Source organism: Lepus europaeus, chromosome 4 (assembly GCF_033115175.1).
Source record: "Lepus europaeus isolate LE1 chromosome 4, mLepTim1.pri, whole genome shotgun sequence".
Lineage (NCBI taxonomy): Eukaryota > Metazoa > Chordata > Mammalia > Lagomorpha > Leporidae > Lepus > Lepus europaeus.
The window spans coordinates 30,530,078-30,552,867 of NC_084830.1; the positions used below are offsets into that span (position 1 = coordinate 30,530,078).

The 22,790-nt window shown below is 35.7% G+C and overlaps 1 protein-coding gene across 2 annotated transcripts in view; it reads left to right on the forward strand.

Annotated features, from left to right (window-relative positions):
- The window catches only part of CSMD3 (CUB and Sushi multiple domains 3), a 1,267,615-nt gene that overhangs the window by 1,093,112 nt on the left and 151,713 nt on the right, over positions 1 to 22,790 (forward strand). For both annotated transcript variants that reach the window (XM_062189471.1, XM_062189472.1), the window contains one exon: positions 1,848 to 1,952. In XM_062189471.1, the coding sequence (XP_062045455.1) occupies positions 1,848 to 1,952 (105 nt within the window). The remainder of the gene's footprint in view (positions 1 to 1,847; positions 1,953 to 22,790) is intronic.

Here is a 22,790-nt window from a genome sequence, read left to right on the forward strand (position 1 = left end):
TGACTATCATGCCTGCATCTCATATTGGCACCAGCTCAGTCCTAGCTGCTCCACTTCCCATTCAGCTCTCTGCTAATAATGTGCCTCAGAAAGTCACAGAAGATGGCCAAAGTGCTTTGGCCCCTGCACTTGCTTGGAAGACCCAGAAGTAGCTCCTGGCTTCTGGCTCTGGCCATTGCAACCATTTGGGGAGTGAACCAGCAGATATAAGATTGATCTCTCTCTCTGCCTCTCTCTCTAACTTTGCCTTCCCAAAAATAAATAAATCTTTTAAAAAATTGAGATTTTTGCATGCTAAATCAACTGCATGCTTTCAGAGTATAAGAAACATTAAAATATTTGACATAGTATAGAAATGTATATATGAAATAAATGTAAGCATATAAATTTATTTAAGTTTTAATAAAATGAATTAACTACCTCATCAAGACCAAATCATGTTATTATACCATTAATTCACATGCAAATTTTAAAATAAGTTTATTATTATCTCATGTATGGAGTATTGATTCACATGAAATTCAAAACATTTATTTTAGGTGATTTGGAAAATTGCTGCTATGACTTCTACAAGCTTTTTTGCTCTTTTTAAAATTATTTATTTGAAAGGCAGAGTTACAGAGAGTTAGAGGCGAGGTGCAGGGGGAGAAAGAGAAAGGTCTTCTATTTGTTGGTTCATTTCCCAGATGGCCACAACAGCCTGAGCTGGGCTGATGCCAAGCCAGGAGCCAAGAGCTTCTTCCAGGTCTCGCACATGGGTTTATGGGCCCAAGGACTTGGGCCATCTTCTACTGCTTTCTAAAGCCATAGCAAAGAGCTGGCTTGGAAGTAGAGCAGCCGGGACTCAAACTGGCACCCATATGGGATTCTGGCACTGCAGGTGGTGGCTTTACCTACTATGCCACAGCTCCAGCCCTCCTATTTATTTTTAGGCAGCAATCTAAAGTCATCTCACATGTCCATATTTATGAAGTATGGAATGAAAGACAATTATGAGAGAAAATTTTTTTCAAAGATTTATTTATTTGAGAGGCAGGGTTACAGAGAGGGGGAAGAGACAGAGAGAGAGAGAGAGAGATCTTCCATCCACTGGTTCACTTCCCAAATGGCTGCAATGGCCAGAGCTGGGCCTACGCAAAGCCTGGAATCAGGAGCTTCCTCCAGATCTCTCACGTAGGTACAAGGGCTCAAGTACTTGGACCATCTTTCACTGCTTTCCCAGGCGCATCAACAGGGAGCAGAATCAGAAGTGGAGCAGCCGGAACTTGAACTGGCACCCATGTGGGATGCCAGCACTGTAGGAGGAGGCTTATCCTTCTCTGTCACAGCACAGATCCCCAAGAGAAATTTTTTTTTAAGATTTATTGATTTATTTGAAAGTCAGAGTTACAGAGAGAAAAGGTAATACAGAGAAAGAGAGAGAGAGAGAGAGAGAGAGAGCTGTTCTGTCTGCTGGTTTGCTCCCCAGATGGCCACAATGGCAGGGCTGAGCCAAGTCAAATCAGAATCCAGGAGCTTCATCCTTGTCTCTCACGTGAGTGCAGAGGCCCAAACACTTGAGTTATTGTCCACTGCTCTTCCTAGGTCTTTAGCAAGGAGCTGAATGGGAAGCTGAGCAACCTGGACATGAAGCAGCACCCATATGGGCTGCCTGTGTTGCAGGCAGCGGCTTTACCACTACACCACATTGCCAACCCAAGAGAAATGTTTTTATAAAAAAACTTCCTGAAAGGCAGCTTGAGTAAAATTTTAGTGACAATCTTTTGGCTAATTAGCAGTTAAATTACTTAACTTTACTATGGTATTATTATGTTATCCTTTACCTGTCTTTTCAATTATCATTTCAGGAACAACCATACCTCATCTTTTGAATAGCACATCCAATAATTTATATCTGAATTTTCAATCTGACATCAGTGTTTCTGCTGCAGGATTTCATCTTGAATACACAGGTAAAACTATTATGTGCTATTCAGGAAAGTTACTAAGAACTTTATATTAATTTTTGAAAATTACTGTTGTAAATGAAAAATTACAGTAACATTAAGTTTTTTTCTAGAGATTTTGAAGTATTCCATCAATTCAAGTATAAAATTACATGAATGTCAAGTGATTTCACAAGATTTTATAAATATTTCTTTTCTAAAACTGTGATAAGAATAATTACTATGATATCTACTTTATTAACAGTTTTAAGTATATAATACAGTATTAACTGTTATACTATACATAGCAGATCTCTACAACATACTCATCTTGAATAAGTAAAACTTTGTAATGTTGATTGTAACTTCCAATTTCCTCCTTTCTGAACCCCTAGTAGCTACCATTCCCTTCTGCTTCTAGGGGATTGATTATTTTATAGACATCTCGTAGGTAGAATAACGTAGTATTTGTTCTGCTCTGATTGGCTTATCTTAGTGTTCAAAGCCTCTGTGTTCATTTTTGTTGCATTTGACAGGATTTTTTTTCTTATGAAAATACTACATTGTATGTATGAGAGTAATTTAAAACGTTAATGAGAAAATGCAAGTAAAAAAGAGTGTTCATTCTCCATGGCATTTTGAAGAACTCTGAGACATATAACCTTCACTTTATCTGTTCATTTATTGATGGACATGTAGATTGTTTCCTTGTCATTAATTGTGAATAATTCTGCAATGACCACAGGAAGACAGATATCTCTTCAAGATTCTGATTTTGATTCTTTTATATCTAAACAAGAAACAAGATTGCTGGTGGATCTAGTGTTAATATTTTGAAGAACTGCCATACTGCATACTGCAGCATACTGCAGCAATACCATTGTAGATTTCTACCAACTGTGGCATAAAGGTTCCAATTTCTCCAAAACCCAAAAATCTTGTGGTTTTGATTCTCATTTTTCTTGTAAGAAAAGATATTGAATGTTTTTTCGTATACATGTTGGCCATTTCTTTGTTTTTAAAATATGTATTCAAGTGCTTTGCTTATTTTGATTAGCTTATTTGTTTACAATTGAGTTGTATTTCCTACCTATTTTGGATATCAGTGACTTCTCAGATATATTGTTTGCAAATGTTTTCTCCCATTTTCCCATTTTGTATGTTGCCTTTGCTCTCTGTTGATTTTTTTTTGTTTGTTTTTGAATTTTCCATCCAGACACTTTTTATTTTTAAAGATTCTATTTATTTGTTTGAGATGTAGAGTTACAGACAGTGAGATGGAGAGACAGAGATAAAGGTCTTCCATCTGCTGGTTCATTCCCAAAATGGCCACAATGGCTGGAGCTGACATTTGTTTATTAGTTCTAATGAATGGTTTTTCTGAGAATTCTTACAATGTTCTACATATAAAATCATATCATCTGTAACCAAGGATGATTTTATTTCATCATTTCCAGTTTGAATTTGTAAAAAAATAATTTTGCTTGCTTATTTTCCTAGCTACGACTTTCAGTACTATATTGAATAGGAGTGGAAAGTGTGAACGTCCTTACCTTTTTCCTGATCTTAGAAGAAAAGTTTTAGCTTTTTACCAGAGTATGATATTGGCCATGCTTTATTATACTAAGGCAAATTCCTCCTGTAGCTAGTTTGTAGAGAGTCTTTAATCATGAAAGATTATAAAATTTTGTCAAATATTTTTTAAAATTTTGCATCCTTTGATAATATCATGTGATTTTTAACCTTCGCTCTGTTAATGAGTTCTATCATATTTATTAACTTTTGTACATTGAACTACCCTTGCACACCAAGGTGGACATGATGTATAACTTTTTAATATGTTAATTTTTTATCCATGTTCAGCAGGAATATTAATCTATAATTTTATTTTCTTGCATTACATTTGCCTTTCACTATCAAGGTAATGTTGACCTTAATAAATGAGTTAGAAAGTATTTACTCTTCAATTTTTTAGAAACATTGGAATAACAATAATATGAAATCCTCTTTAAATATTTGGAAGAATTCATTAGTAAAGCCATCTAGTCCCATACTTTTCTTACTTGGAAAGATTTTTATAACTGATTCAATCTCTTACTAGTTATTGGTCTGTTCAGATTTTCTATTCCTGTCCAATTCAGTCTTGATAAATTTTATATTTCTAGAAATTTGTCCACTTTTTCTGGATTATCCAGTTTTCTGGTATGTAACTGTTCTTAGTTATTCTTTATGATCCTTTTCACTTATTAAATTATTTATTTTTAAATTATTAAATTATTTATTTGAGAGGTGGAATTACAGAAGGGGGCAAGAGTGAGAAAATACTAAGTGAGAGAGAGTGGGAGAAGGACAGAGAGAAAGAGAGAAAAAGAGATCCTCCATCCACTGGTTCACTTACCAAATGGCTTCAAATGCTAGGGCTGGGCCAGGATGAAGCCAGGAATCTGGAACTCTATCTGGATCTTCCATGTGAGAATCAGGGGCCCAAATATGTGAGCTATCTTCTGCTGCTTTCCCAGGTACACTGGCAGGGAACTGGGTTGAAGTGGAACAGCCAGGAAAGGAAGGGGCACTTATATATGATGCTAGCGTCATGGGTGGTGGCTTAACCCATTGTAACACAATCTGTCCCCCCTTTTAATCCTTTTAATTTTTGTTATCAATTTAATGTCTTCTTTTTTATTACAAGCATTTTCAAGTTATGAAAAAAGAATTAGTGTAGAAATTTTCAAAGTTAAGTTAGAATTAATGGTTTTTCTTATTGGGCCAGAAAATATACATTTTTTCCCTTGTTCTGGAAAGATTTTAGACAAAAAAATTCTCTTAAATACATAAAAGAGACATTTTGATGTTTCCTATTAAAACTATCACAGGTATAACTAGATGATTATTTGGACATTGATGGGTTTACTTAATTTTTCCCTAAAATGTAAGCTCCAGGAAAACAGAAACTGTCAGAAAACATGATATGTTAAGTTTGGATGTCATTCTGTCTCTAGTGCTGAGTCCAGTCCCCAAAACTTATTGAACATTGAAAATACATTTGATGATTGAGTAAATGATTGAATAGACACAATGTCTTAAAGTGGTGGATAATAAATATGCATAATTCACATATATCATTAACATCAGTTACCTACATTGATGCTGGTATTCATAATGGGTTTAGAATTTAAGTCTACACATTTTAGAATTCTTTTGGAATATGCTTCCCCAGTCAAATATTATCTCTTTGAAATCATGTAGTCCAGGCCACTCATTCCATTGCTGCAACCTCACTATCTAAACTGGAGGTTGTGATTAAAGAAAAATTCCCCGTAGGAAAGAACAAAGGCTACATTCATAGCCTGTATTTAAAAAAACACTCCTTAATTAATTTTTGCAATTTTTCATTTTATAATATGGTTTACTTTCCAACTATTGTAACCTCAGGACACAATGCAAATATTTTTATAATGTAAATACATGAAAATCCATAACAGAAAATTCATTTATTCATTCTTCATTCAATCATTAGATTTTTCAATTTTTTTTTTTTAAGTGTACAAATAGGAACAAAGTTTACTTGGCTGTGGGAGAATAAATATACATTCATGCACAAGTGTGAGCCACCTACACAGAGAAATACCCAACATGAGTGGGCCAAAGAATTACTGGTAAACAAAAGAGAGGGAAAAAAAAACCTGAAAACAGTACCTCTAAGTGAGAGGGGCACAGACAGGTCAGGCTGAGATTAGTTCACTGTAGAAAGAGTGAACGAGAGATATGACTAAGCAGGGTCCGTGGCAGAAAGAGCCAACCATTACATTTTTCAAAATTAAAGCTTGCTTTATATTTTAATTTAAAAATGTATTTATGTATAATATTTTGAAAGGCAGAGAAGAGAGAGAGATCTATTCACTGCTTCACTCCCATAATGCTTGCAATAATGGGACTGGACCAGGTGAAAGCTAGGAGCCTAGAACTCTGTCTAGGTCTCCCAAGTAAGTAGCAGGGACCCTGATACTTGAGCTATGATGGGCTGCCTCTCAAGGTGCTCATTACCAAAAAGCTAGCATTGAAAGCAGAGCTGGGGCTTGAACCTGTATGGGATGCAAAGGTGTCTCAAGTGGCATCTTAACCACCATCAAATTTCAGCCTCTCAATAGATATTTGGAACTCTTACTATATTAGGCACTATGTTCAACATTAAAATGTAAAGATAAATAAATCGTAGTATTTGAAGAGATAGAAGTCTTGTAGAAGAGATAGAAAAATAAAGCAATAATTTAGTAACAGGTATATTTGTGATAGAGTACACAAAAGCAATACAGAAGCAGTACCATTTGACAAGTTCAGGGAATACTTCAAACAGAAGCTGACACTTGGGCAAGATTTAAAAAACAAAAAGAAAAAGGATGGGATTTCACAGTTAGACAAGAAGGAGTGGATATTTTCAGTGGAGAAAGCTTTGTTTAGGCAGAGGTATTAAATATGGGCATTAGGAGAATTTCAGCTGTTTCAGTAGGACTGATGCATAATTGGGGAAGCCACAGGGAACTCTTTTGCTTCTGAAAAGTATAGAGTTTCGTCATCAGAAAAGTGATTACATGAGATCTGTGTCAAAAGAAGCTTATGTTTTGATAGTTATTTTTATCTTTTTTAAATAAAATATTAATTTACTTACTTGAAAGGCAGTTACAGAGAGGGAGAGAGAGAATCTATCTTCCGTCTGCTGGTTCATCTCCAAATGGCCACAACAGCTGAGAGTGGACCAAGTTGAAGCCAGCAGCCTGGAACTCCATCATGATCTCCCATGTGAGAGCAGGGGCTCAACCATTTGGGCCATCCTCTCCTGTCTTCCCAGGTGCATTAGCAGGGAGCTGGATTGCTAGCAGAGCAGCTGGGGTTTGAACCAGCATCCATATGGAGTGCTGGCATCGCAGATGGTGGCTTAACCTGCTGCACCATAATGCCAGCCCATTAATAATTGCAATTTGATAATTGCAAATAAATTGAAAAAAACTTTAAAGTTATTTCTATATTTTCACATTTCTAAAATATACTGCTGAATTCCCAATGGATCCTTTATATGTATAAGATAAATTAAGATAAAATAAGATCATTAAGATCTAATGGCATTATCTATGTAATTATATTTTCCAACAGTTATTTTGTGTAGAAACACTTTATTATTTTCTTTTATAAAATTAATATAGAGACCAAATTTCTTGAATTTCATATATCTAATTATCAGAAGATAACCATACTTTCCCCTCCCTTCCTCAATCCCCCTTCCTTTCTTTTTTTTCCTTTAATTTTTGCAATTCTTTCAATATGCTTTATGATTAAAGGCTTAATACACCACCATCCATCATGTTCAACAAGTAAAAAGTAGAAAGACCACTGCTCCACAGGAATATAGACAAGGGCTATAAACAATAATCAGATCTTAGGATGTCAGTTTAATTCTTATACATTTTATGGTATTCTATAAACTACCACGTATCAGAGAAAACACATATTATTTGGCTTTTGGGGTCTGGCTTATTACACCAAGCACAGTGGTCTCTATTTTCATCCATTTTATTCCAAAAAAAAAAAAACACACACCAGGATTTCATTTTATTTTATGTCTGAGTAGAAGTTAAGCCACATCGTAATCAACACAAAAATGTGTTTTTCTCTTTTAATTTGTATATTTTTAATTTTATACTTTTAAAAAATATTTTGCCACCTTAGCTTCAAATGTATATGTATACATACTCATATAAACTATTTTTTCTTGAAAACAGAGATATTAATACCATACAGTGAGAGATTCATGACATTGGTCATATGGGAAATTATAATGGGAAGAAAAGTATATTGTAATTTACATGGTATAATGCAGTGAACTAGTATCTATAACATATATAATTTTAAAAAATATTTATGTATTTATTTGAAAGTCAGAGTTACACAGAGAGAGGAGAGGCAGAGAGAGAAAGAGAGGTCTTCCATTCGATGGTTCACTCCCCAATTGGCCACCGTGGCCGGAGCTGCGACCATCCAAAACTGGGAGCCAGCAGTTTCTTCCGGGTCTCCACGCAGGTGCAGACCCAGGTCTCCTTGGGCCATCTTCTACTGCTTTCCTAGGCCATAGCAGAGAGCTGGATTGGAAGTGGAGCAGTCAGGTCTTGAACTGGCACCCATATGGGATGCTGGCTCTTCAGACCAGGGCGTTAACCCACTGCACCACAGCGCTGGCCCCCATAACATATATAATTTATAATATTATGAACAACAAATGACTAGTGGCTTTAAATCTTACAATTTTAGGTCTTTAAAGCTAAAATATTTGATTTTTAAAAAGCCAAATTTTATGCAATTTAAGCATTTTTAATTATGATCTTTAATTTAGAAAGTAATGAAGAGTGAGTTGCTTTGTAAAGTGCACTGATTAGAGCTGTATGGGAACCAGAAGATGAATGAGACAAAGCACTTTCCTAATTGAGTGAAAACTGTATTATCTGGAATCTTTTTCCATTATCTGTTATTGTTCATTCAATTGTATTGCAACTAATTATTTCTATAAAATAAGCAAAGTATGCCAAATTCTTCTAAATTTATTATCTGAATCTAATTTAAAAATGTGAGAAGGAACTTAATAATGAATGTACATAAGAAAAAATGCTACATTATCTATTTTGGGTGCAATTATTTTAAATAATAATACTATCATCTCTCCTAAAGGTTAGAGGGTACTCAAAGTGAATGATATTTAATTTCTTTTTTAAAATTTTATTTAAGGTGTACATATTTCATGCATTTAATATAAACAGATTTAGGAACAGAGTGATTTTTCCCACCCTACCTTCCCTTCCACTCATACTCCCACCATTCTTCCTCTCTCTCTTCTATTCCCATTCAAATTTTTACAAAGATCTAGTTTCAGTTTACTTTATACTGATAATATTAACCCTACAGTAACTAAAGTGTTCAGCAAATATTTAAAGGGGGAAAAAAATAGTATTCCTCAACAGTAGAGCCAAGAGCTGTAAACAATCATCAAATCTCAAAAATGTCAATTTCACTCCTATACATTACATTTTATTTACTTATTTTTAATTTATTTGAAAGGCAAAGCTAGAGAGAGAGAGAGAGAGAGAGATAGATAGAGAGAGAGAGAGAGAGGTCTTCCATCTGCTGGTTCATTCCCCAAATGGTTGAAATGGCCAGAGCTGCACTGATCGGAAACCAAGGACTAGGAGCTTCTTCAAGTTCTCCCACGCAGGTGCAGGGGCCCAAGCATTTGGCCATCTTCCACTGATTTTGCAGGTCATCAGCAGGGAGCTGGATCAGAAGAGGAGCAGCCGGGACTGGAACTGGAGCCCATATAGGATACCGGCGCTGGCAGGTGGAGGTTTAGCCCACCATGCCACAGTGCTGGCCCTCAATTTTATATACTCTATTAGTTACCACAGAACAGAGAAAATATATGGTATTTGTCTTTTTGGGACTAGCTAATTTCACTAAGTATAATTTTATCTCAATCCATGTAATCTAAAGTAAGCATTCTCAAAATTATATTTGTGTTCAACCTGAACCCTAGATGCTTCCTAAGAATCACTAGCTGCTGGATTGTTCACCCAAAAGAAAAACAAACAGCTAGCCATTGTATTTATATAATCTAAGAAAAGTGTTACTGTATTTTTCAAAAAGCATGAGGAGACATGTGGTGGAAGATGGAAATTTGCACGCGTTGCATATAAACAAGCTCAATGACTCTAAAATCAGATATTTAAACAGAAAAATGAAGAAAACATAGAAATAGATAGGGAAAAGCAAATTATAAGGTCTGGAAAAGGAGAAGCAAGTAGGCTGGAGGGAAAAAAAGAATAACTGAGAAAATGATAAATTCACATGACAGTACTGAAGTCAGTGCCAGAGGGTGGCTGGCATTCTTTTAATTAATTTAAAAGATTATGAAATATTTCTCATATCTTCAAATCTATTCTTGAATCAGTAACAACAACAATATATAGTATTTGCAAGCAATTGAAGTTCAAGAGAAGGGTGGGAGGTTGAGCAAGAAAATTTAAAGACTAAGTACAGTTGTGTTAAATTAGTATGACCAATAAGTTCTACTCTTGTCTTTAAGGATAAACTTAAGAAACAAATAGGCCAGCATTTTTAGCTGCTTTGTTCATAACAGATTGAATGGTAGTTAAATTTGTTTAGTGGATCAGGTGCTTCAGAGAGAAGCTGTGGTTTGCGGCAATATCTAGCAGGGCATTAGAATGACTGTTCACTGAGTGCACACTAGAGTGTATTACTTCCAGAAACTGTGGAGAAAACAGTGTGCCCTCTTTCCAAGCACAGTAAGCTTTCTTTTGCAAATAATCATCATGTTTATGAAAAGGGCATCTTAATTTCTGTCTAGATTCAAGAGTCTGTCTATTTTTAGAATCAGATTATATTCAGACAGAAATTTCAAAGAACTTTCTTATACATTCAGAAGTTTCTCAAATTTCTTGAGATATCTAGCCCCTATAAGAGAAAACTATGTGTGAGTTTTCCCTTTTTTTTTTCTTTTTAAAAGTATTTTTAAAGTTTATAATTGGAACAAAAATTACATATTTGTGGGTTATAGTGTTATATTTCAGTGTACTACTGTATATTATGTACATACAATGCATTATGGTCATACCAAGGCAGTTGGCACATAACTATCACGGTTTTATTTTCTACTTTGAATGAACCATTCTTTTTAGCCTTCACATATGAGTGAGAATATATGGTAATTGTTTTTCTGTAGCTGATTCATTTCACTTATCATAAGGTCCTCCAGATTCACGTATATTACTGCAAATGACAGGATTTCATCCTTTTTTGTGGCTGAATAATAAGCCTTCATGTTTAAGTGTATGTGTGTGTGTGTGTGTATGCACGCATCACATTTTTTTTAATTTTTTTTTTAACTTTTATTTAATGAATATAAATTTCCAGTATACAGCTTATGGATTACAATGGCTTCCCCTTCCCATAATTTCCCTCCCACCCGCAACCCTCCCCTCTCCCGCTCCCTCTCCCCTTCCATTCACATTAAGATTCATTTTCAATTCTCTTTATATACAGAAGATCAATTTAGTATACATTAAGTAAAGATTTCAACAGTTTGCACCCACATAGAAACACAAAGTGAAACATACTGTTTGAGTACTAGTTATAGCATTAAATCAAAATGTACAGTACATTAAGGACAGAGATCCCACATCAGGAGCAAGCGCACAGTGGCTCCTGTTGTTGACCCAACAAATTGACACTCTAGTTTATGGCACCAGTAACCACCCTAGGCTGTCGTCATGAGTTGCCAAGGCTATGGAAGCCTTCCAAGTTCCCCGACTCTGATCATATTTAGACAAGGTCATAAAAGACAGGGTGAGGATAGTAACCAATGATCCTAAGAGTGGCATTTACCAGGTCTGAACAATTATACAGCATTAAGTGGGGAAGAGGACCATCAGTACACACAGGTTGGGAGTAGAGCCATTGGTGGTAGAGTAGAGGTTATGATTACGAAGGAATGAGGCCCAAGTGCACTAGACAGGGTCTAGAACAAAGGACAGAGTCATTATTAGAGGAGCTAAGAGAGGTGCTGTCTAAGCTACAAGTAATTTTTCTGATTGAGAGGCAAATAGAACCTGATAGAAGGGGCTTGATAATAATCTGTTTGGCTTTATGCCTTGTAAGTTAAGAGCCCCAGACCTATCTATCTCTTCACATGGGGTATATCCTAAGGGAGGTGTGAACCTCCTAGGGGAAGGCACTCTGTTGACTTTCATTACTTGGCTGGTCTGGGAGGAGAGCTGGCCAGGTAAAGGCAGGTGGCATCTCTAACAAGAAATTTACAGTTCTGCCTGCAATGTTGCTGACCCTACTTGACCATACCCTCAGCTGCAGTGGTCACTTTGGACACATTTTTTAAAATTCAGTGTTGGTAAACACCTAGGTTGATTGCGTATCTTGGCTGTTGTGAGTAGTGCTACAGTGAACGTGAGTGCAGTTATATCTTCAACATACTGATTTCTTCCTTTTGGATATTCACCTAGTGATGGAATTGTTAGATCAAATGTTAGTTCTATTTTCAGGTTTTTGAGGCAACTCAAATTACTGTTTTCCATAATGACTGTACCAATTTACATTTATACACATGGGATATGGTATTTTTAGTGTAAGTTTAGACAGTTTGATGAAGAAATGTGTTTAAGTAATTGAGTACTGGGGAAAGTAATTGTACATGAAAGAGATTGTGTGTGTGTGTGTGTGTGTAAACAATGCGGTCATATTAACTTTTTTTCTATTGAGGAAATACCTATTTTACTGCATGTCTTTGGTATTTCATTTGTGAGAGCTTCAAAAATAAAATTGCTGCTGACATAGTACCATAAGGGAAGAACCAGTACAGGGAAATATATCTCATAATTATGCTATGAATACCAGCAATAGATGGAGAAAACCTTAAAATTGTCTATAAAAAGGTATATATATATATATATATATATATATGTATGTGTGTGTGTGTATGTATATGTATTTTCCCAGGAAATTAGACTATTTTCATAAAAGAATATTTTAAATTGTAAAGGTTTCAGGGAATTGTGACAGGTGTTCTTTTGTCTTGGGAAATGGAAATTTGACTGAGATGCCTTCCAGCCACTGAATATTTTCTTCATCTGATTTTCTACTCCCTGATGAGGTATTGAGAACAAAAATATCTGATAGCACAGTTACTGCACTGACATGCTTTTTAGTTACTTAAAATGTAAATGATTCCAAATAGGCTAGTTTTTATCATTATAGTAATCTTCCCCCCCCTCCTTGAATTTGAGATAATGACATTTTAACTTTGGAAAGTTGACCTTTATTGTCATTATTATTCTCATATCACAGAGTGATGTTCCTTCTGCTTTGTCTATCCTTTCCATATTTTTGTCTCATTAGTATTTCTAGGTATTTGATAATTGCATATCATTTCCTTTCTATTATATATTACATAAAGTCAATATTTTTAGCCTCTTACTCCAGCAATAATTTCTTGTATTATTTTTCACATATTAATTTTATAATGCTCTCCCACTTAAATAAAGTAGTTATTTATTCCTAAGATGTATCAAACCTTTCCCTTCTGCTTTCCCTATCATTCTCTCTACTTGTCCTGTTCTATTTCTGTTCTTTCTTTTTCCAACTATAAGACCCTTAGCTCTTATGTCAACTTTACTAATCCAGTTAGTTCAACCCAGAAGTAGTTACTTCCCTCATTGAATTCTGAGGTCACATTCTTTCCATTCTTATTTCAACAAGTTATGGAACACTCACTTCCGTTTCATACATTATTCACATTAGTGATTGGAAAAATTAATATCTTCTTGAACTCCTGGGGTTTATAGTCTATCAGGTGAAGATAGATTAAAAATAAAGATATAATAATGAAGTAATCTATATAAATCTTCAGAAAGTAATGAACTGCAGGAGAGTGTAAAAACAGAGTTGGAAGATTAAAAATGCTAGGGCTGGAGAGAGGAAGTTATGATGGATGTTCAGGGTAGACCGTATAAAGAAGATGACACTTCAGTAAAGAATAGAAAGTGGTGAAGAAATGCCTTGCTGAAAATTAAGGAGAGTGTTTTAGGGAACAGCCACAGCATACACCATACAACAGGAATATGAAAAGCAAGGAAACAAAGGTAGTATGAAATGAAGTAACAGAATGTAAATGTAAGTGGGAAATTATATGCCATTGTAAGAACTTTATTTTATGGTAATTGAAATGGAGAATCATCAGGAGACTTAATCTAGGAGTGATTTGCTACTATCTAACAAGGCACTGCCATGTTTTACAACTACCAATGTTCAGGTAATAATTTAAATTAGCATTTTGAATTCTCTCTCTTAATGAATATTTTAATATTTTCTTTATATGCATATGTTTAATTGATACATAGAAAATATACATCCTTTGGTGCACAGTGTGACATTTCAGTACATGTATATACTGTATAATAATTGGATTAGATATATCTCTTGCTTCATACATATCATTTGTTTGTATTGGAAACATTAAATCTTCTTTACTAGCTATTTTGAAGTACCCAATTTTTATCAACTGTACTTATCTTACTGTGCTATAGGATGTTAGAAGTTATTCTTCCTGGCCAGCGTCGCGGCTCAATAGGCTAATCCTCTGCCTGTGGTGCCAGCACACCAGGTTCTAATCCCAGTCGGGGTGCCGGATTCTGTCCTGGTCACTCCTCTTCCTGTCCAGCTCTCTGCTATGGCCTGGGAGTGCAGAGGAGGATGGCCCAAGTCCTTGGGCCCTGCACCAGCATGGGAGACCAGGAGAAGCTCCTGGATCCTGGCTTCAGATCAGTGCGGTGCACCGGCCACTGCACGCCGGCTGCAGCAGCCATTGGGGGGGTAAACCAACAGAAAAGGAAGACTTTTCTTTCTGTCTCTCTCTTTCTCACTGTCCACTCTGCCTGTCAAAAAAATAAAAAAGAAGTTATTCTTCCTACTCAATTATATTTTGCATTCATTAATCATCTTCTTTCCATCTCAGCCCCCAAATTCTTCCAGGCTGTGATTACTACTTTTCTATTGTCTCTTTCTTTGAAATCAACTTCCTCATATTAGTAACAACATGCAGGAATTATCTTTCTGTTTCTGATTTATTTTAGTTAACAGTGTTTTTCAGATCCATATTTGTTGCTACAAATTACAAGTGTTCATTCTTTTTTAAGGCTGGATCATATTCTATTTGTGTGTGTGTATGTGTATCATACTTTCTTTATCCACTCATATATAAATGCACACCTACATTGATTCCCCATCTTGGTTATTGTGAATACTGCTACGGTGAACATATGGTTGTATATGTCTCGTCAACATACAAGATTTCAATTCCTTTGGGTATATACTCAGTAGATGAACTGCTAGATCATATGGTAGTTCTATTTCTAGTTTTTTGAGGAACTTCCATATGGTTTTTCATAAAGGCTGTACTAATTTGCATTTCTACAAATAGTATATGAGTTCTTCTGTCTACATCCTCACCAGCATTGTTATGTTTTTTCTTTTAAAGATTTATTTATTTATTTGAAAGAGTTACAGAAAAAGAGAGAGATAGCGAGTGAGAAAAATATCTTCCTTTCACTGATTCACTCCACAAATGACTGCAAACAGCCACATCTGAGCCAAGCCAAAGCCAGGAACCTGGACCTCCATCCCACATGGGAGGCAGGGGCCCAAGTACTTGGACAATCTCCCACTGCTTTGCTAGGAACATTAGCAGGGAGCTCGACTGTAAGTGGAGCATATGAAACTCAGACCTATGCGCTGATGTGGGATGCTGGCATTGTAGATGGTGGTTTAACCCATTCTGCCACAATTTCCAACCCTGCAAATATTTTTTTATAACAGCAATTCTAACTGGAGAATGATGATATTTCATTGTGGTTTTGATTTGCATTTTCCTGATGATTAGTGATATTGAGCATGTTTTCATATGCTTTGAATATTTCTGTATCCTCTTTTGGGAAATGTCTGTTCAGATCATTCACCCATTTTTAGGATTATTTGTGGGTCTTTTGGTTGTTTATGTGGCTGATTTGTTTGAGTTCCTTGTTTATACAGGAAATTAATCTCTTATCAGATGAATATTTTGCAAGTAATTTATCCTATCTTGCTGTCTGTTTCTTTCTTCCTTTTTTGATCATTTCGTTTGATGTACACAAGTTTTATATATTCCATTTGTCAATTTTTCCTTTTATTGCCTGTGATTTGGGGGTCCAAAAATCTTGGGCCAGACAGGTGTCCTCAGTTCCTTCCCCTAAATTTTCTTTTATTAATTTCATAGTTTCCATTATTACAGATAACTTTTTGATATATTTTGGTTTGTTTTTTGTATATTGAGAGACATTGATGTAACTTCTTTCTTTTGCATTTGAATACTATTTTCTCAGCATCATTTATTGAAGAAAGTCCCTGTTTTTCAACTTGGCTGTAAACATATATATATGTATATGTATATATATATATATATATATGTATATATATATATAAAATTTATTTGACAGGTAGAGATGTAGACAGTGTAGAGAGAGAGACAGAGAGAAAGGTCTTCCTTCTGATGCTTCACTCCCAAAATGGCTGCTATGGCCAGCGCTGTGCTGATCCAAAGCCAGGAGCCAGGTGCTTCTTCCTGGTCTCCCATGCAGGTGCAGGGGCCCAAGCAGCTGGGCCATCCTCCACTGCCCTCCCAGGCCACAGCAGAGAGCTGGACTTTAAGAGGAACAACCGAGACTAGAACCCAGCGCCCATATGGGATGCCAGCACCGCAGGCAGAGGATTAACCAAATGAGCCATGGCACCGGCCCCTGTAAACATGTATTTTTATTTGTGATTTTTCTATTCTTTCCCACTGTCCTGCATCTTTCTTGTGGGTACTAGAGCTTTATAGTGTATTCTGAAATCAGGTATTATAATGCCAACAGTCTTGTTCTTCTTTCTCATGGATTGCTTTTTTTTTTTTTTTTTAGTAAATATAAATTTCCAAAGTACAGTTTATGGATTACAATGGCTTCCCCCCGCCCCCCATAATTTCCCTCCCACTCGAACCCCTCCCATCTCCCACTCCCTCTCCCATTCCATTCACATCAAGATTCATTTTCAATTATCTTTATACTTTATATACAGAAGATTGATTTAGTATATATTAAGTAAAGGTTTCATCAGTTTGCACCCACACAGAAACACAAAGTGTAAAATACTGTTTCAGTACTAGTTATAGAATTACTTCACATTGGACAACACATTAAGGACAGATCCCACATGAGAAGTAAGTACACGGTGACTCCTGTTGTTGACTTAACAATTTGACACTCTTGTTTATGGTGTCAGTAATCTCCCTAGGCTCTAGTCATGAGTTGCCAAGGCTATGGAAGCCTTTTGAGTTTGCCGACTTTGATCTTATTCCGACAGGGTCATAGTCAAATTGGAAGTTCTCTCCTCCCTTCAGAGAAAGGTACCTCCTTCTTTGATGGCCCTGTTCTTTCCAATGGGATCTCACTTGCAGAGATCTTTCATTTAGGTCTTCTTCTTCTTCTTCCTTTTTTTTTTTTTTTCCGGAGTGACTTGGCTTTCCATGCCTAAAATACTCTATGGGCTCTTCAGCCAGATCTGAATGCCTTAAGGGCTGATTCTGCTATTTTCTTTTCTTCTTAAAAAACTGTTCATCCAGTTAGTATCTCTTCACTTGGGGACTTGATCTTCCTAAACTCAGGTTATTACTGATATGTGTAATATATTCCTATTGTTCTGTTATTTATTCATGGTTGTTTTATGTACCTTTTGTTATTTTCTTTCTCTTTTGTTGATATTTGTGGATTGGTAGTTTTCTGTATTGGTTGCATACGATTTTCTTGTAACTGTCATACTATATATATATATATTTATATATTATATTTATATATATATATTTATTATATATATTTATATATAAGTATGCATGTGTGTGTGTATGTTCATATAGTTTTATTTATTTTCATGTTGTTTGTTATCATCCTATCAATTTTGATATAGGGCCTTAAAATTTCTTATAGAGCCAGTCTTGTGGAGCTGGAACTCTTCAGTTTTTCCTTTTCATGAAAAGTATATATTTCTCATTCTATTCTGAAGGATTATTTTTCTGGATATAGTATTTTTGATTGACATTTTTTTCTTTTAGGACTTGGAATATTTCATATCATTCTCTACTAAGTTGAAAGATTTATGCTTGACACATTCCTCTCATTGTTTTATGAATTTTCTCTTTGTCTTGTACTTTTAAGTTGACTTGCCTCAGAAAGGATATTTTTTCATAATATCTATTATGAGTCCTGTGGACTTTCTGGACTTTGATGTCTGCACTGTTCCCAAGATTTGAAAAGTTTTCAGCAAATATTTCTTTGAATAGGTTTTCTAAGCTTTCTGCTTTCTCTTCTTGTTCTGGAATACCTCTATAATGGGAATGTTTATTTGCTTAATGATATCAATTAAATCTTGATGGCATATCACAATTTGTCTATATCTTCTTATCTCATTAATATTTTTGAAAATCATTCTTTTGAATTCTTTGTTAACCAACTTATTGATTTCCATTTCTTGGTTGTCTGTTGTCAGAGTTATTGTGTACCTTTGGATAACCTTATTTTTTCATGTGTCTTATATACCAACAATGGTATTTGTATACATGAGACTTAATTCCCCATCCCTTCCAACAAGTGGAAGGGTCTTTTCATGCTGTACTGCTTGGAGTTGGAGGGGTGTCACGTGCAATTTGCTCCTTCCTTTCTTCTTTAATGTATCTTTCTTGGTATTATAGTCAAACCAGGCATTGTCATAAAGGTGGTTTCCTAAATTCTTGCTAAGGTGGTTTGCTGCATGAATAGTTGTCCAGATTGGTATCTCTGTTAGGAAATGATGACAGCAGCGTCTCACTCAACTGCCATATTGCTTTGTGTCCTCTATTAGTTTAATATTAGAACATTAAACTGCTTATGGGAACAGTGTTGTACTTTATTTATTTCCAATAGGCCACACAAAGTATGTTGCAGGTTTTATGTCCTCAAGAAAAATTTGTTGGGTAACTAGAAAATCGATGAGTACTTTTACCTAAGGCATGTTCTCATTTTGAATAATTGTGGGCTATGTCTTAGCTCTTACCACCTAAAACCCAAATATTTGACTGCCAACAATTTATTTGGACCACTTGTACTAGATTTGGTAGTTCTTTTGTCAATTATTTATAAAGCAGGAAGAAAGTATATTAGTCATTTTTTCATAATTTCAATTAAAGTATCTGAGAAGAGTGACTTAGGAGGGAAGAGTGTCTTAGGAGGGAAGAAGGCTTATTTTGGCTTACAGTTTGGAGGTTCACAGTCCAAAATCAGATGGCTCCAATACTCTGCTATCTGCTGGAGGCTGGTGATGATAGAGCATTGGTACATGGTGAGCATGGAAGTAGAGACAGAGTGAGTATACTCAGTTTATGTAGCCAACCCTCTCGTGAGTAGGACTTTGTTTTTCTTTTAAGATTTATTTATTTATTTGAGATGCAGAGTACAGACAGAGAGAGTGAGAGACAGAGAGAGATGTATTCCATCTGCTGTTTCACTCCCAAGATGGCTGCAATGGCTGGAGCCGGGCCAATCTGAAGCCAGGAGCCAGGAGCTTCCTCCAGGTTTCCCATGTGGATATAATGGCCCAAGCACTTGAGCCATCTTCCACTGCCTTCCCAGACCATTATCTAAGCATTGGATTGGAAGAGGAGCAGCCTGAACACCCACCTGGGATACTGGCAACATAGGTGGAGGGCTTAACCTATTATACCACAGCACAAGCCCTGAGCAGTCTTTCCAAAAACTAGCTTCCAATGATTTAAAGGTGTCTCATTGAGACCACCTCCCACACATCATAATTAGATCAAGTCTACTTTAATCCATCAATGATTAATACCAATCCATTCAGAGGTTCAAACCTGTGCATGAGATTGGATGTAGGGAGGGTAGAATCCTGTTCAAATTATAACAACTGGACTTAGAAAATTGTTTTCCTTTCTAGAGAAATACTGATTACTTTTGTTTGGTTTAATAAAACTTTGTTCTTTTCTTTTCAAGTACTCAATTGAGTAAATCTAATGTTTTTAAAGAAAAATTTCTTTGTAGTTGAGTCAAATATTTTCATATATTTTTCTTTTAAAATAATTGAAGTAGATACTATTTAGTAATTTGATAAATATTATACATTTAAATCATATTAGAAATATCATATTTGTGGCTCACATTAGCCTGTTTCTGACAGCTTTCAAAGTGTGGTATATTCAATTGGTAATCAGCCATTTGTATCACAGCATTATATGCTATTAACTATTTTAAAATTTTTATTTAAGTTATATATATTTCATATATACAGATTTAGGGACAGAGTAACACTTCTCACCCACACTTCCTCCTTTCCACACTTCAAACTTTCTTCCTGCTCCCTCTCCCATTCCCACTCTTAATTTTACAAAGCCCTACTTTCAGTTTACTTAATGGTCATAAAGTTAACCATACACTAAGTAAAAAAAGTTCAACAAACAGTTTGAAGAAGAAAAAAAAAAAAAAACACTGCTCCTCAACAGAAAAGACAAGGGTTGTAAAAAAACATTAAATCACAAAATGCCCTCTTCACTTCAGTATATTACATTTTGGGTATTGTATTAGTTTTCTTGGATTAGGGAAAACATGTAAAATGTATGTTATCTTTTTTTTTGTCATTACACTAAGTATAATGGTTTCTAGATGTGTTCATCTTGTTGCAGAAGAGAACATTTTTTTTAACTGCTAAGTAGCACTCCATAGTGTGTGTGTTTGTGTGTGTGTGTGTATGCCATAATCCCTTTATCCAGTCAACAGTTGATGGACATCTGGATTGATTCCATCTTAGCTATTGTGAATTGTGCTACAATGAACATGGGAGTACAGAAAACTCTTTCATATGCTGATTTCTCTTTGTTTGGGTAATTTCCTAGGAGTGGGATGGCTGGTTCATATGGTAGGTCTAATTTGAGATTTCTGAGGTATTGCCATACTGTCTTCCACAGTGGCTTCACCAGTTTACATTCACACCAACATTGGATGAGGGTACCTTTTCCCCCACATCCTTGCCAGCATTTGTTGTTTGTTGATTTCTGTATGAGAGCCATTATAACTGGATTGAAGTGAAACCTAATTGTGGTTTTGATTTGCATTTCCCTGATCTTTAGTGATCCTGAGCATTTTTCAAATGTCCATTGGTCATTTGCATTTCCTCTTTTGAAAACTTCCTGTTCAAGTCCTTTGCCTATTTCTAAACTGGATTGTTTGTTTTGTTGTTGTTGAATTTATTAAGCTCTTTTTATATTTTGAATGTTAACTCTTTATCAATTGCATAGTTTGAAAATGTTTTCTCACATTCTGTTGCTCCTTCACTTTGCTGAGTGTTTGTTTTATAGTACAGAAGCTTTTCAGCTTGATATAACCCCATTTGTCAATTTTGGCTTTGATTGCCTGTGCTTCTGGGATCATTTCCAAGAAGCATTTGACTATGCCAATTTCTTACAGAGTTTCCACGATGTTCTCTAATAATTTTATGGTATCAGTTCATACATTTAGGTCTTTGATTCACTCTGAGTGGATTTTTGTGTAGGATATAATATAGGCATCTATATTCATATTTCTGCACACAGTTATCCCAGCAACATTTGTTTAAGAGGCCATACCTTGCTCCAGGGATTGATTTTAGCTCCTTTGTCAAAGATAAATTGGTTGTAGATTTGTGGATTTATTTCTAGAGTTTTCATTCTGTTCCATTGGTCTACATGCCTGTTTTGTGCCAGTATCAGGGTGTTTTGATTGGAACTTCCCTGTGGTAAGTCTTGAAATATGGTATTGTGATGCCTTCAGCTTTGTTTTTGTTGTAAAGATTGCTTTAGCTATTCACGATCTATTGTGTTTCCATGTAAATTTTAGCATCATTTTTTCTAGATCTAAGAAATTCATTGGTTTTTGCTTGGGATTACATTGAATCAGTAAATTGCTTTAAGTAGTATGGACATTTTGATGATGTTCATTCTTCCAATCCATGAACATGGAAGATTTTTCCATTTTTTAATGTCTTTAATGTTTTGTAAGTTTCATCATGGAGATTTTTGATATATTTGCTTAAATTTATTCCAAGGTATTTCATTGTCAATGGGATTGTCACAGGAGGAAAGGCCATGGAAGCCATGGGGTTCTTGTCTTCACACAAGAAAGAATACAGGCCTGAGACAGAGAGCAAAGTGATAAGGACATCCATCAGAACGGAAGGGACAGAGAGTGCCCAGTCACTAGGACTGGGGGAGAGCAAGGCTACATGGTTGAATGGAGATAATACACCTGGTTAGGTGAGCAGCTCAGCCAAGAGGCGGAGAGCTGAGCAGTCTGTTTGGACTCCCTAGGTTTTTAAAGGAGCCTGTTTACCTACCTCTCCCTCTCCTCCAGGACAAAGGGTTGAGATTCTAGCAGAAGGGTTTGTTGGGTGAAAATTAGCATATTCCTCCCCAGATTTGCTGGCTCTGGGCAGAGCAGAGAGGCTTCCCTTGGGGCATCTGAGAAGGTTTTATTGCCCTGTGTTATCAGGTCAGGTAACCCATTTGGTCCTTGTGAGGAAGGACTGGGACCACCTGAAAAGTTATCAGGGTCTGAGCAGGACTTTGAAGTACAAAATGCTGGGCTTCTGGAGTTTCTGCAGTAAGTGTTAGTCTTCAGGCCTGTCTCACATATACCTAGGCTAAATTTCTGACTTCCTATCTAACAAGATTGATGCTAAAAGTTCTTTCTCAGTCATGGCATTTTTTTATGTATACAAAGGCTATTGATTTTTCTGTGTGATTTTATATGCTACCACTTTACCAAACTCTTTTTTTTTTCAGTTTAGTTTTTTGGGTCCCCTAAATATAGTCATGTCATCTGCAAACAGGGATAGTTTGACTTCCTCCTTCCCAATTTGTATCCCTTTGATTTATTTTTCTTGCATAATAACTCTAGCTAAAACTGCCAAGATTGTATTAAATTGCAGTGGTGAAAGTGGGCATCCTTGTCTGGTTCTGGACCTTAGCAGGAATCTTTCAGCTTTTCCCACTCAGTTATATGCTGGCTATGGGTTTGTCATAAAATGCCTTGATTGTGTTGATGAATGTTCTTTCTATATTCAATTTGCTTAAAGTTTTCATCATGAAAGGATGTTGTATTTTATCAAATACATTCTCTGCATCTATTTACATAATCATATGGTTTTTGTTCT